This window comes from Amphiura filiformis, chromosome 14 (genome assembly GCF_039555335.1).
Source record: "Amphiura filiformis chromosome 14, Afil_fr2py, whole genome shotgun sequence".
In the NCBI taxonomy this organism is placed as follows: domain Eukaryota; kingdom Metazoa; phylum Echinodermata; class Ophiuroidea; order Amphilepidida; family Amphiuridae; genus Amphiura; species Amphiura filiformis.
This window is the reverse complement of record NC_092641.1, coordinates 30,751,252-30,766,016: the sequence shown is the minus strand read 5'-3', so window position 1 is coordinate 30,766,016 and position 14,765 is coordinate 30,751,252. Positions and strand designations below refer to the sequence as shown.

General features: G+C 36.4%; 1 protein-coding gene across 1 annotated transcript in view; it reads right to left on the bottom strand.

Moving 5' to 3' along the window:
- The window catches only part of LOC140169354 (sortilin-related receptor-like), a 124,102-nt gene that overhangs the window by 67,607 nt on the left and 41,730 nt on the right, over positions 1-14,765 (bottom strand). Inside the window, 3 exon segments of the mRNA XM_072192610.1 lie at positions 138-218; positions 1,367-1,562; positions 2,246-2,313. Of these exon segments, the coding sequence (XP_072048711.1) occupies positions 138-218; positions 1,367-1,562; positions 2,246-2,313 (345 nt within the window).

The following is a 14,765-nucleotide window of genomic DNA, read 5'->3' as shown; positions in this document are numbered from 1 at the left end:
GTTATTTTAAAAAGGTAACCACGCTTCCCTAGAATATGCAATAAATTAGCATTAAAATTTTTCTTATTCTAACAGCAAGCGTTTCTAGAATGCATTATGGCGAAATGTGGTGTAATAGTATACCCAATATGACTTACCTTCAAAGGCAAATCCATGGGGAACTCGGCCTCCTGAAATCGTGACCGGTTGTATGATACATGCAGTTGGTATACTGGCCCCTGTACAGGAGAAAAAGTCAAACAAGTAAATTAATAATTGCTAGCCAATTAAATTGAAGATTACTGAGACTAAATTGCTGTTCACTATAGAACTTAGTTTATCGCAAGTCCTAGGGCATGACCTTAAAAAAGATGCAGTAATTTATAGTGTGCTATGCACAGGCATAGCCACAACCCTCACCACACTTCTGGGGTTTTCAAAATCCTTAACCCCCTGGACACTACTGGTCATCTAACAACATTTCTGATTGGTTGATAACTTGAAATGCTCATTTTAAGGCCATTTTAAGTTGTCACACAAAAAAATGCGGTAAAAAAGTGAATTTTGTGATTTTTTTCGACCATGGGATTCCTTGACTCATTTTCTTTTCAAAAATGTATAGTTTTATCAACTTTGGACATACAGTTCAGAAATAATGATGCTCGAGAAGGACCATGTTCTCTCCCATTTATACTCTGACCTTAATTGCCAATTATGACTGGTCAAACTTGCATTTGCAGTTGATCTTATTATTACCCTCCTTGATTGGTTAAAAATTGGACACAATATTCATTTTGGCCAATCGGCAGGTAGTTCTCATGAGGTTAATAATCCTACATGTATGGTAACATAAATTTGATCATATAACTGGTGATAATAGTGTTTATTGGATAAAGGCAGGAGGTCCAGTGGTGTAGCCAGGACTTTTTCAAGAGGGGGGAGGATGGGGGGAGCAACTTTCAAGGGGCAAAATTGGACAAAAAGTGTCAAAATGGGCTAAAAAGTACAAAAAAGTCATAAATATCTTAAATATCAGGGTGGCCGATCTCACGGGGGACAAAAGAAGGGCAAGACTTCTCACAGAAGGGTGGGGGGAGGAGGGCTTCTCCCTTGACTATGCCACTGAGGAGATCTGCTCAATTTATGAAGCAGCAAAACAAACAAACAAACTCTGGGTATGAACAACATCAACCTAAGCTAAAAACTAAAAGTTGTTCAAATGCCTACAATGCGGCTTACATTCTCTAAATTACGGTACTCTGGTTTTGCATATCAAGATAGAATTCTTCTGGGGTAGCCCACAGTGCAGGAGGCTTACTCAGCAGGGGGCAAGGGGACACAACGTCCTGTGCAAATAAGTAAGTCAAGCCTACAGTGCAATAATTACCTCGAATGTATTTATTTTTTTTGTAGCAAACATGTATTCATCTTGAACCTCAAAATCGTTTGCAGATGTAAAAACGATTTCGTTATTCCATTCATAGTCAAAGTAATCTTCGGACTTCAGAATTGTGGTAGATTCAACTCCTGGTTCCTGCCTCTCTACATAGATTGCATCTGGCTTGTCCCAAGGCTCAACACCCCTGCAAAATAAACAGAAGAAGAAATAATATGAAAATGAGACTGTTGATTATCATACTCCTAACTTGATGAGGTGTATTCACCAATTGTGACGTGGTATATATCAAAAAGAGACACTTTTGGGCAGGTTATCAATTTTGAGTGTTTTACATTATCATAAATATTGAGATATTTTGCTCCACAACACCGTTTTCCCCCCAATGAAATCGGACATTCCTAAGCGAAGATATTGAGTTTGTAAGTTATGGTATTAAAAAATTGGAAATTGAGATATCGGCCTTTAAAAATATTATTGACAATGTTGAGAGTAGGAATGACCTTCAAAAATGTCTTAAAAAAACCAAAATGCCAGTTATGTTCTGGTCTGAAACTATGAGACAATAAAAATATTATTAATATCACAAATTTGCAACAAACCCAAATTGTGAAAAAACACACAGATTTTTTGCCATTTCTCCATTTACGATCCTGCCCAAAAGTGTCTCCTTTTGAAATACCACGTCACAATTTATCCATACAACCCTTATGGAAGACATGCCTTTAATCTCCCACTGAGAGAGTGTGAATTTCAAATGGGGTTACCTGAATGAGTGACTCCATTTGAAATCTACACCCCCTGTGTGAGAGATTAAGGTCATGTATTCTATAGAGGGTGTATGAATTCAACTACAATAGCCAAACTTACCACCAGAAAGTCTTCACCTGTGACTGCATTCTCACCCAGGTGGCTCCAAATGTTTCAGATTTCCATAACTGAAAAACAAAAACACACAAAGGCCAGAAACAAAATGGTTATTCTATTATTTAGTCAAAGAAATAAACAAGAACATAATTATAATAGAGGTTATCCACTTTAGTCATGTGTGACTTCTAACAAAAGGCGCTGGTTCCCGTAGTATTCCTCATTCAAACCAATTCAATGCACGACCTCGGAGTTACCTGCATGACTTTGGCGGGCTATTTTGAAACAGTCATGGTTACACATGCAGGTACTTCTTTTGAAAATCCTAAACAAGGTATAGCAGTCGCTGATAGGATGTGCAGCTTATATAGAACACGGATAACCTCTATTGCTAGATATGTAATGAATAGAAAACGAACTGGATTGAATACCTGAATAGAGGTTGTGCGTGAAATTATTGATTGGCTCTAAACAAAGGATTTGAACTGGTGTCTTTCACAGTAATCATGGCGCAGTGCAGCCCATTCAATCAAATGTTGTCATCAACCTATTTGATCGTAGTGCATTATTCGTTATGTGTGTGAGACGAACTGTCGCGATAGATTGTGATCATGCTTTTGTATGCGCAACCTCTATAACCTGAACAAGCTTTCGCTGGGCTTTTTGAGTACATGAGCAAACAAGAATTTTAAAAGTGAATCAAGTATTAAATCTCAAAAACAACGACTTTGTGTCTCTTTAAACAAAGAAACCTTTTCAAGGATTATTTGGTGGGGTTTTGATACCCTATTGCAAGGTATTTTGTTCACTGTAAAAAAAGTCAATTAGCATCATTCATGTTACTTCTCTTGCCAGACTGAAATTTACACTGAAAAATTCTTGAAGGGAAATACATTTGTGTAACATGTCATAATACTGTCCCTGAAAAATCAACCAGTTCATGTATTTTCAAAGGTCTCCCTTATTAACAGATCGAAGTCCAATATACCATGCCTGACTCGCAGGTTTATGATCTCTTATAATATAGTCTGTGTATATAATATAGATCATAATTGGCGCTCCTTGTAGTACGTTGACTTGTACAACATTGTCATATGACTGCAGGAACATCATAAAATGAAATCAACTTTGATAGCTGCTTGGTGAAATATGCATTCTTTTTGCAGCCTTTAATGTAAAATTAGCACTGTTTAGTAGTATTTTTTTCCAACAGAAACCCAAGTAAAAGAAGGAGGTTCCTCTTTTTTTCCAATGTGAGATTCTGAAGGATAAGCCCCCTAGAGTACCACAAAAAGACTTGACAGTGATCCTTGTTCTCTAATGAACTTTATTTATCTGTATAAAGTTTTCCTAAGTATTCCAAAGTCTTAATTTTTTTTTGAAAAATCCAAAACAAAAAGAAGAAAATCCCAGAAATTGAGGCGGGTGGGAGAACCAAAACATTTATTTTATATGGCCTAATCTACAAGAGAGACCCAGAACTACTGGGTCTGCTAATGCCAAACACATAAACCCCAGATCCTAGGCTTCAACTGTCCATTAAAGATCCCACAAGCAGTTGAGATACCATGATCAAACATTGTCAGCCATCAAAGACCTTTTGTACCATCTATATCCTGCAGGTGGAATACTCTCCTTGCCCATATCCCTGCTACCAGACCTCAGGCCAGCTTCAGCAAGGAGGTTAATTAAAGGTGCAAATCCATCAGCAGTTTCTCAGATCTTTTGTACCATCTACAGTCCGCAGGTGGAATGCTCTACCTGCGCATATCCCTGCTATCAGATCTTGAGCCAGCTTCAGCCAGTGGCATAGATTTCTTTTTGACTTGGGGGGAGATGGGGCTGGAAATTTTTTCTTGAAGTAGGGTGAATCCAGCACCTTTTGGCGACAAAAGAAGTTTATGGTACAAATGCGCGTGAAGGGCGCTAAAATTTTTGGAATACTAATATTGAAGCTAAACTGGTGAAATATGGTACAGAAGTGGAATAAATGTGTGCGAAGCCCACAAAAATTGGTTTTTTTAAAGGTTAAAATGGCCAAATATGAGGTTAATTTGGTCAGAACCCCACATACAGGCATCAACATTGGGGAGAGGATGATTGTATAGATTATCCCCCCAAGCAAAATATTGGGGGTGGGGTTATCCCCCATCCCCCAGGTATCTACGTTTATGGCTTCAGCAAGGAGGTTAATAGCTATCTAGGCAAAAACCTGCCAGCAGCCCCATACAAGATAGTATCATCATATCATGCTGTTAATGCCTTGTCATCAAATTTTATTTTTAAAAGAGTTAAATTATCGGTATCAACTGCAGAACATGATAATCACAAAGCAGCCATCATGAAACATCCCCATGCCTTCAGACAACAATATGATTTACACAGTACTCCAATACTAGAACCACTCAGCAAAATCAATGAATTTGATCTTTCACTACGGTGTGCATTTCGTAGCGACCTACATCGCCAGGGGCATCTATAATGCTATATTACAATGTAAGGGGAATGTTTTGATGCATCCATTTCTCATGTTAACTTCAAATGCGTGTGACTCATCATTTAACAGAAATTTAGGTTTAATATAGACTATAGGGTCATCTGGAACCATTGACCATGTATGTGTGTACATATTAATTTGCATGGTTAGCCATGGTTTGAATGGTCAGCTGACTAGCTGAAATACAATATAGGCCCGGTATGCAAAAGTGAGGTTCATAAAACCTAAATATCACAATATGCTTGTACCATTCCTAATATCATTTAAATTCGTCATCATCTTCATCATTATATATTAATTAATGTTATTTTTATATGGAATATCTTTTGGAGGGGGTGGGTGTTTCTCAACTTTGGTTTGGGTGGGGATGTGTGGCTGGGACTCCAAAAAACTCCCAGACCAAATTTGCCAAAAACAAACCCACAATTATACCAATTTTTTAAAACTGATTTTGCTAAAAACAATGAAAAATTGACATTTTTTTGAGATAATTTTGAAAAAAAAAACCCTTTCTCAAGCCATTAATAAACCAAAATGGTTGAAAATCATGATGCACCCCGAGTCTATAAACTAAATGGCTAAAATACACCCTGAATCTGCTGCATACCCCCATACCCTCATTTCCATCAAGAACCCCCCTCCTTCTGGGTATCTTCCTAAAATGCTTTCATAAATTTCCTATCTGGTATCTCTGTTTTGGAGTTAGATGAGCCCAATTTAGTTACTAACTTAAGTTTGAGAAAACTGCTTGTTTGTATTTGGGATCATTTAGCAGGGGTATATATTAGAAATATCGTTCGCGTTTTAGCGAAAAAATGGGGCAGAAAAATAGTTCATGTTTCAACAAAATATCTCTTGAAAAAGGCAAAAAATTTGAGAAATCGCTAAAAATAGGGGTGTTTTTATCCTGAAAACTTCGTGAAATGAGATGCAAAGTTCACCAACAAGCATAAGTAACACGGATACACACAGTGCCGGAACCGGGTGCAGGGCCAAGGATTTGTGTCAGGCTGAGAGGTGGTGGGGGAGAAATTTTTTGGCAGATCAAGAGAGGGGGTCAGTACTCACAAATGGTTCTTAAGTGAAGGTCAAAAAACGAGAGTTCATGTTTCAACAAAATATCTCAAGATCCAAAACCCCTTGGGCTGAAAGTGTATATCAAGCTGGTTCTATCAGGATCCATGTGCGCCTCTGCATGGATCCAACATGAATCCCCCATTCTATCTATCTATGCTTGGAGGCCTTTGGGGCAACATACTTTATGGCTCTTGACACACAAGATCTCTAAAGCTCTGTGTCTTCAGCTGTTCTGATGAAAGTCACAGCCTATCCAGTCTTCAATGTTATTCAATCACAGGCCCGTACGCAGGGGGGTGCACCCCCCAATTTGGAAAAGTATACAAAAAGTCCCAACATTTCAAAAATCAGGTTTTTTACGCTTTTTTGGACAAAAAAGTTCCACATTTTGGGAAGAAAGAAGAAAGTCCACTTTTCACAAAATTGCCCCCGGAAAAAAAGTCCACTTTTTCAAAATCAGCACCCCCCATACAGACCTGTTCAATCACCTCTAATACAGGTTTTTCTCTTTTTCTACACCCATCTGTGCCTCCCTGCAGCATGCATGGTGTTTACAAGGCTGCCCTTCCATCTGGTCACATACCCACACCAATTTAGCTGTCTGTGTTTCTCTATGGTTAACAGATGATCATATTCTCATAGCTTAAAACATCAGTTCCTATCTGTTTGTTTGAAGTGGAGAAGTGTTTTACGTAAATGGACTAGTCTGCGAATACAGGTCATCTCAAACATAATTACACTTTCTGATATTCTTTTTAAAACCTTTTAAAACAAACTAAATCTGAATTCATGTATGCAGTATGCAGCAATATTGAACTCCTGTAGTGGGTTAGCTGCTGAAGGCAAGTGCATATTTACATCTGAAACGCTATGAAAACAATAAAATAATACTCAACTTGTCCCACCCGGTATGCAACACGAAAAAGTCTATGTATCATGCCAGGCATGCATTAGCTAGCTTAAAACCCAATGTGAGTTTTAAGCTAAACATTGCTAAAAACAATCAATACTGAACATACATATACTGGAGGATATAAGGACAAGCTCAATACATACTGTAGAGCACAATATATGCGGTATAAAATGTTTGTGGTTTAAGAAGAACCTTCATTTTTGCAGCATTTAATTTTCACGATACATTTTCTTTTTAGGAGAGTCTGAGGGGAGCATGACTGAGCACTGATTGCACTCAAATATCGAGATAAATAAAGCTGACACGCAAGAGAAATGGTATGGGTTCTATAAAGGAGATCCCAAGGCTTGATAGGGTATCATTTCTGGTTTAAAATGTGCATGCATTTTCTTGGGAGGGGCAAATGCCTAAAACTTTCATTTGGATATATCATTGGTCTTAGCTCAAGAACCACAAGATATATATGGAAATATTATGTAAATATTATTGGCATAGAATCACTTTTTATAAGGTCAATGTATTCAAATTAAGAAGTACTCTGCATTTTTTACTTTGAAAGGCTAAAACATGGAACATACATGTAAGGCTCCTGCCATCTCATTATCCTTAAAGGTCTATGAGAAAAAGCAATATTTTCGTCACAAATCCATGTCACATAGGAAAATGGCGCAATTTGCATGCACACAAATATTTCATGCTTCAAGTAATCATGGTAATGTTGTACTAGTCTCATAGACTAGCGTACACAACATGCTCATCTATCAGGGCACAGTTCTTTTACCCCAATACATTTGTACATTCATTGAATGACCTTTGAAAATTTGAGTACAAAAACTCATAGTCTGCAACTTGAGGCCAAATTTTGCACTGTGATTGTTTAATTAAGGTTATTGAACTATGCCACTGGAACGAGGCTGTTGTGGTCCATAATGATAGACTCATAGCCTTAGAGACAGTTCATTAAATCCTGTTCAATAGTATGGATAATAAATCAAACATCCTCAGCACTGAGGGAACTATCTATTTCTCAAATTAAAACCACGAACGATGTTGCTACCATATAATAGCATTCAAGTCATTGACCTGGTATCTACCTGTGAGGCAATGTTTATTGACGCTAATATTACGTGACAGAATCGCGGGAAACTGGGCCCATTATCTTGATGTACTATTAATCGTGATTCGCGCAAAATATTAAAAACCGGGATGTGTTTGCAAGATAGGTCAGATCCTGTGATATTCCTCACGGTCCAATAGCATCGCTTGCGAAGGCTTGTTATGCAATTTGAGTTTCCATTGGGCATGAAGGAGACATGATTATTGATTAGAGTTTAGCACGAGTGGTGTGTACAGAATATAAATCTCAACAAAAACAGGCTTATATGAGGATATCCTTGTAAGTATTTTAATGTGTATGCCCCATTCTTTAAAAACCTGTACTGAAAACCTCCAGTGGTAGAATATGTGACCCGATCAAGGGGAATGAGTCACATGTTGGCAATTTTCAATTTGAAGTTTTTTGCATCATTTTCAGGCAGTTTACAAATGCTACATTTTGATGTAAACGCCATCAAAAATCGGGACATTTGGTTGCTGAGATATGAGCACTGTTTTTGCCAATATCTCAAAAACAATATTAGCGACATCTGCCTCATTCCCCTTGATCACGTCACATATATGTGACCCGTTCTGACAAATAAATTATACATAGCATCAATACTTTTTAAGATATGGATAATTTTTTTAATGATACCTTCATATTTTTGCAAATTGCTATTTTGAGTAATGGGCTAATTAGTTTCCTGCCTTACACAGGATTGAATAGGGATTCAGTTCAATTGTTAATTATTGATTTTACCTAATTTTAATTAGTACTTTCAAGTATATGAAAGTCCACTTAATCCCACAGTCAAATACCATGAAATTAAGAATTCCAAAATTTTGATTCTTTTTAGGGTGTAATATTGAAAAATTGCCCCAAAAGTATGTGCCTAAAATCGCTTCCATGAGGTGTGTGGGGGTATTTGTTTCTAGGGTGGGGTGTCTGGGAAATGCACTCTATGATCAGCAATCATGCCCGCCTTCTCCCTTGACCGGCCAAAATATTTCCCCCTCCCTCCAAGGATTGTCAAAAAGTGTTCTTATGAACAGCAATCATGCCACGCCTTCCCCCTTGACCTGCCAAAATGTTTTCCCTTCCAAGGATTGTCAAAAAGTGTTTGCCCTCCCCCAATACAGGGGTACCAAAATAATTGGTAGCTAGACCATTAATTTTTATGGTATTGAAAAGCCTGCCTCTTCCAAAATCTGGAAATGTCCAGAATGTACAGTTTATGACTTGTTTTACAATTAATCTACAAAATATTTGGATCTTATGTTGATTTTTTATGTGTCAGACTCATCCATTATCCCGGGGGGGGGGGGTTCTCAGTACAAATGACCATACGGGGACGTGCCGCAAACATGGGTAGCATTATCAGCCTTCTGGTATATCAATGACCCCTTTTTCAAAGCCTATTTTGGTATATGAATGGGTCCTTTTTTCAAAATTTTCTCAATTTTTTCGGAAAACAGCCCAATTTTTCCTTAATCTAGCCAAAATTTTCCCAAAATTTTGGGAAAATTTGTAAAAACTAAGACAATTTTTGGTAAATTCGGCCGAAAATTTTGACTTTTGGTATATCAATGGGTCCAAATTTCTTGAAAAATTGGTATATTTATGGGTCTACTTCCAAAATCTCAGCGATACGTCCCTACCAAAACCAAACTTGAGTACCCCGGGTCCATTATCAACAAAACTGATGGGTACCAATCATTTTGTATTAATCACCCCAAGGAGTACACACAATTATTGCATGACTAAGTAGTATGGATAAATGCTATTTAAATTTCAAATAAACAATAACAAATAAATAAATGTTTGATTACCCCCAGACAGAAATAATTCAACCACAAACACCAATTGCGCATCTGTCAGGCATTCAGACAGACATTCATATATTTATTTGCATCAAATATCATATGTTACAATGAATTAGCATGCACATTAAGAAAACACCTTCCACTATACTTTGAAAATATAGTTTGTATTATTACCAGGACCTAGATGAACCTACCTAAGATACCTCCCCAGTGAACTACCTACCTGGGAGCTGATCAAGTCATAACAAAACTAATAATAACTATATTATTGGATATACCGCCCAGTGAACTACCTGGAATCTAGTACCTCCCCAGTGAACAATCTACCTGGGAGCTGAATTGATCATGAATCAGGACCTAGATGAACCTACCTAAGTTACCTCAACCCAGTGAACAACCTACCTGGGAACTGATCATGTCATAACAAAACTAATGAAAATATTATTGGATATACCGCCCCAGTGAACAATCTACCTGGAATCTAGTACCTCCCCAGTGAACAATCTACCCGGGAGCTGATCATGTCATAACTAAACAAATGAATAATTATATTAGTGAATAGTGGGCTGAATCTTTACGATAACTGTGCATGAATACTGTTCTTCCAAGAGATTGCTTCCTGGAATCCTAGGAGAGAAATTCCTGAAAGGTTAATTTGGATATAAAATAGTATATTAATCCAATATGAAAATATATAAAGTATACATGTACATAATTAAATACATGTTAGAAAACATTGCCTTACTTGACTGTTTTAACATTGAGTAATCCTTGATAATATTATGGTGAAAGTTAAGTCACACCCATAGAACAGTTCATTCAACATGTTAAACTAGCACAGAGAAGAGTTACCGCCGAACTACTTTTTCTACAAGATGAAGTACCTGCAAAATGTATTCTTTAATATAGCCAAGCACAGGGTGGTCTTTTGACATTTTTATCAAAATGAACTTTGCTGATACCAACATCATAAATATAAAAGAGCCCAGAGCATATGAATATATGTCAAATTGCACACCCCTAACTCTTGTAAGTAATTAGATATTTCATTTCATTTTATTCGCCAGAAAAACGTTATAAAATACATATATTGTACATCTATAAGCACTACATCAAAAACAATTAGATATTTAAAACGATTACATAAGCCCTTGAATATCATCAGGACTGTTAGGTAACATACCAATGGTAACTGCTTCACGAGTCCAGCAATTCGATATTAATACTTCTTTGCTAAACCCTTACTATGACTATCCTTACATCACACAACATACATACAACAACAAATATAGCATTTTGGTGTCGGTTTATTGCTGCCAAACGAGATGCACACACTGTGCCATGCTATGAAAGTATACAGAATTAGGATATCGTGCCTACGCTAATAAAATAGGGCAGCCTACCACAGGAATCAACGTGATAACTAGGGGGCTGCGCAACCTCAAAAAAACTTGAACCAAATTTTTTATTTTTTATTTTTGTTGAACAAGAAAAATCTGAGGGCATAGTACTTGGCTCCTGCCTAGGCTATCCCATGCCAACCTGGTGTTGATTCCTTCCTTCTCGCTACAAACAATCTTAATCGACAAAAATCCCACCCGAGACTAAAACTGGTTTAAATAAACATATTTACTGATGATTCTAAACATTCATGCTTCTTCTGAAGAAGCAAACTTGACACACACTACTTAAATTCAACTGCGCTACAGAATAGAATATGTTGCCGTGATAGAAACCGAACCTGAAGTGAGGTTACTCATACACTCTCCCACACAGGAATAGTCATACTATTACGTAACGCAAAGAAGAACATCAATATATTCTTATTCGGGGCTCTCAACCAATATATTTTCATATCTTTGCTCTAATTGCTACTGGTACCACACTTATGTAGATAATATCCTGGTGTAGGTTATTCACCCAGTAGTTCAAATGAACAAACAAAGCAAAGTGAGTTGCACATTTTTTGTTACAGTATTAAATTAAATTTACAATATAATGTTCTACAGATAATGTCACATATTTGATTAAATTTTCTTCGATTATCCAAGATTATTCTTTCTTATACATCAACATTTTTTTTTTTTTTTTTTTAATTAGCCATAAACTTTCGGCTTTTATTATACTATTTTCAAACTTTTAATGGCTTTAAATGCACACCTTGCAATAGGGAGTGGTGGGTGGGAGAAAAATTCATCATATGACTTGTCTGCATGAATGTTGACAGAATAATGGTGGTACATACACACACACAAGAATCAAGCCTTGTTAAAGATGATCGCTGATTGGCCCAATGAACACTGATGGTGCCCATGATAAACAAATAGACAATACACATGTATCACCTCATATTGATCTTATATCACCTCATATTGATCATATAACAATAACTAAACTAACAGGACCAAACCATTATTTCTGCAGGGGTCAAAACTGGTTTTAACCTAGTGGTTCAAAACGTTATTACCCCCAGACAGAAATAATTCAACCACAACACCAATTATGCATCTGTCAGGCATTCAGACAGACATTCATATATTTATTTGCATCAAATATCATATGTTACAATGAATTAGCATGCACATTAAGAAAACACCTTCCACAATACTTTGAAAATATAGTTTGTATTATTACCAGGACCTAGATGAACCTACCTAAGATACCTCCCCAGTGAACTACCTACCTGGGAGCTGATCAAGTCATAACAAAACTAATAATAACTATATTATTGGATATACCGCCCCAGTGAACTACCTGGAATCTAGTACCTCCCCAGTGAACAATCTACCTGGGAGCTGAATTGATCATGAATCAGGACCTAGATGAACCTACCTAAGTTACCTCAACCCAGTGAACAACCTACCTGGGAACTGATCATGTCATAACAAAACTAATGAAAATATTATTGGATATACCGCCCCAGTGAACAATCTACCTGGAATCTAGTACCTCCCCCGTGAACAATCTACCCGGGAGCTGATCATGTCATAACTAAACAAATGAATAATTATATTAGTGAATAGTGGGCTGAATCTTTACGATAACTGTGCATGAATACTGTTCTTCCAAGAGATTGCTTCCTGGAATCCTAGGAGAGAAATTCCTGAAAGGTTAATTTGGATATAAAATAGTATATTAATCCAATATGAAAATATATAAAGTATACATGTACATAATTAAATACATGTTAGAAAACATTGCCAAAGGAGGCACTAGTCATACATTAAAATGTATGCAAGTGACTCCTTAGCCCCCCTTTTTTTTTTTTTTTTTTTTTTTTTTTTGTGTGCAGTGTTAGTAATCCAAGCAGTATCACCTGCATAATACGATTAACTTTAATCATGGAAGTAATACACATGGAAGCTGGTCAAATACTACATCAAAGTGAGTATCATACTTGCCGCGATACTGAACAAAAGCAGTACAGTTGAAAGTGGAACAATTGAGTCATCGCATGGTCAACGTGTACCATGTCTAAAATCAAAGTTCCCGCTTAAAAATCAATAGCAATACGAGGTCGTGTACTAAGTCCTGACAATGGGCTGTGTTATATTACAGTGCATGACTAGTTTTGTGAACACAAACAGATTTTAAAAAATCCCTACGTAATGGTCAGAATGCTATCAGTTTAATTTATACAATTTTATTAAAAGTATGTAATTATGTGAAAACCTACCGATTAAATGTATATATATGCTAGACTTTCAGATAGCAGTTTTAAAACAGAAAATGAAATGAAATACAATTTAATTTACGCAAAATGTAAAGATAATACCCGACTCTGGAACATTCTGGTCAACAGCAATTTCGGGCAGCCCCGGGCACACAAATAGATGCGGGATTCATTTTATAATGTAAAACATGTGCCAAGTGCGCATACCAATTATTACCGCTAATTAGCGGTTTAGACGTAAATGCATGATTTCCAATATTTTGAAGTTTAAGAAAATCTGTAAGTATAGGGTAGAAATCGATATTTTGAATGGATTTCTGTAATTATGGATTACAAATCTAACATCCCTGTCACTTTTTTTCCGAATAAAAACAACATACTTGAAACATAATCAAGAAAAACATGATTTTTGCTCAAAATAATAAACTTGTAAATAAACGAACTGGCAATACAGGCGGCAAGTCTGATCCACATCAAAGACACGCTGACTACATTGTTATCACAATAGCTTGATACGTACCCTCTATAGAATGTTACATAAATAATTCAATAGGTGTTGGATCGACCAGCTTCCATGTCTCTTACTTCCATGCTTTAATGCATTCATCGTCAATACAATGTAACTGTGGCTGAATAGTTATAGATGGAAAATTTGGCTAAACGTTATATTGTGAAACCCTGATACCTTTTGGTCAAACAATTTGTGAGTTTTTGTGACCCATTTGTAATCCATACCTCATAAAACTTTATAAAAGGGGGGGGGGGGGCTTGTAGCCAACATATTACGAGGGCCTTTTATAGATCTGTTATCGCCGTTATATTAGCTATGCATGATTAACAGATTATCAGCAACTTATATAGCATTCCATTTTGTAATAATAATAATAATTTATTCTTATATAGCGCATTACATCAAAGACCACAAGGCGCTTTACAATTAAAACATGAGTACGTAAAAACAAAATGCCCATAGAATTATAAATATACATCATTAACAGTTAAAATTTAAATGAGGAACACATGAACATTGCACAAAAGGGATTGCACGCAAAAAATACACACAAAATGAGCATAGAAACAACTATGTGAAATGTTCAAAGTGACAGCAATAGTAATAAAGCAAAATAAGCTTAACCAATGTAATTTCGTATAAACAACGGCAATATACTGCAAACAGATATCAAACAGAAGATGAAATTAGAATCATAAAACACAATTTTTTTAAAGCCAAGCTGTACACTACTATAACACGTGACTAAAAAAGAAAATGAAGTATACAGCGAAGCAATTAAACACATGATCAATTCAATGCAATATCAAAATGGCAATTTAACACAGTATCAAATTAAATATGAAAAATTGCAAACAAATGGATACTTAACACAAACAATACCAAAGTGTCGAAACAAACATATTTACACCAGGTATAATACTCAATGAA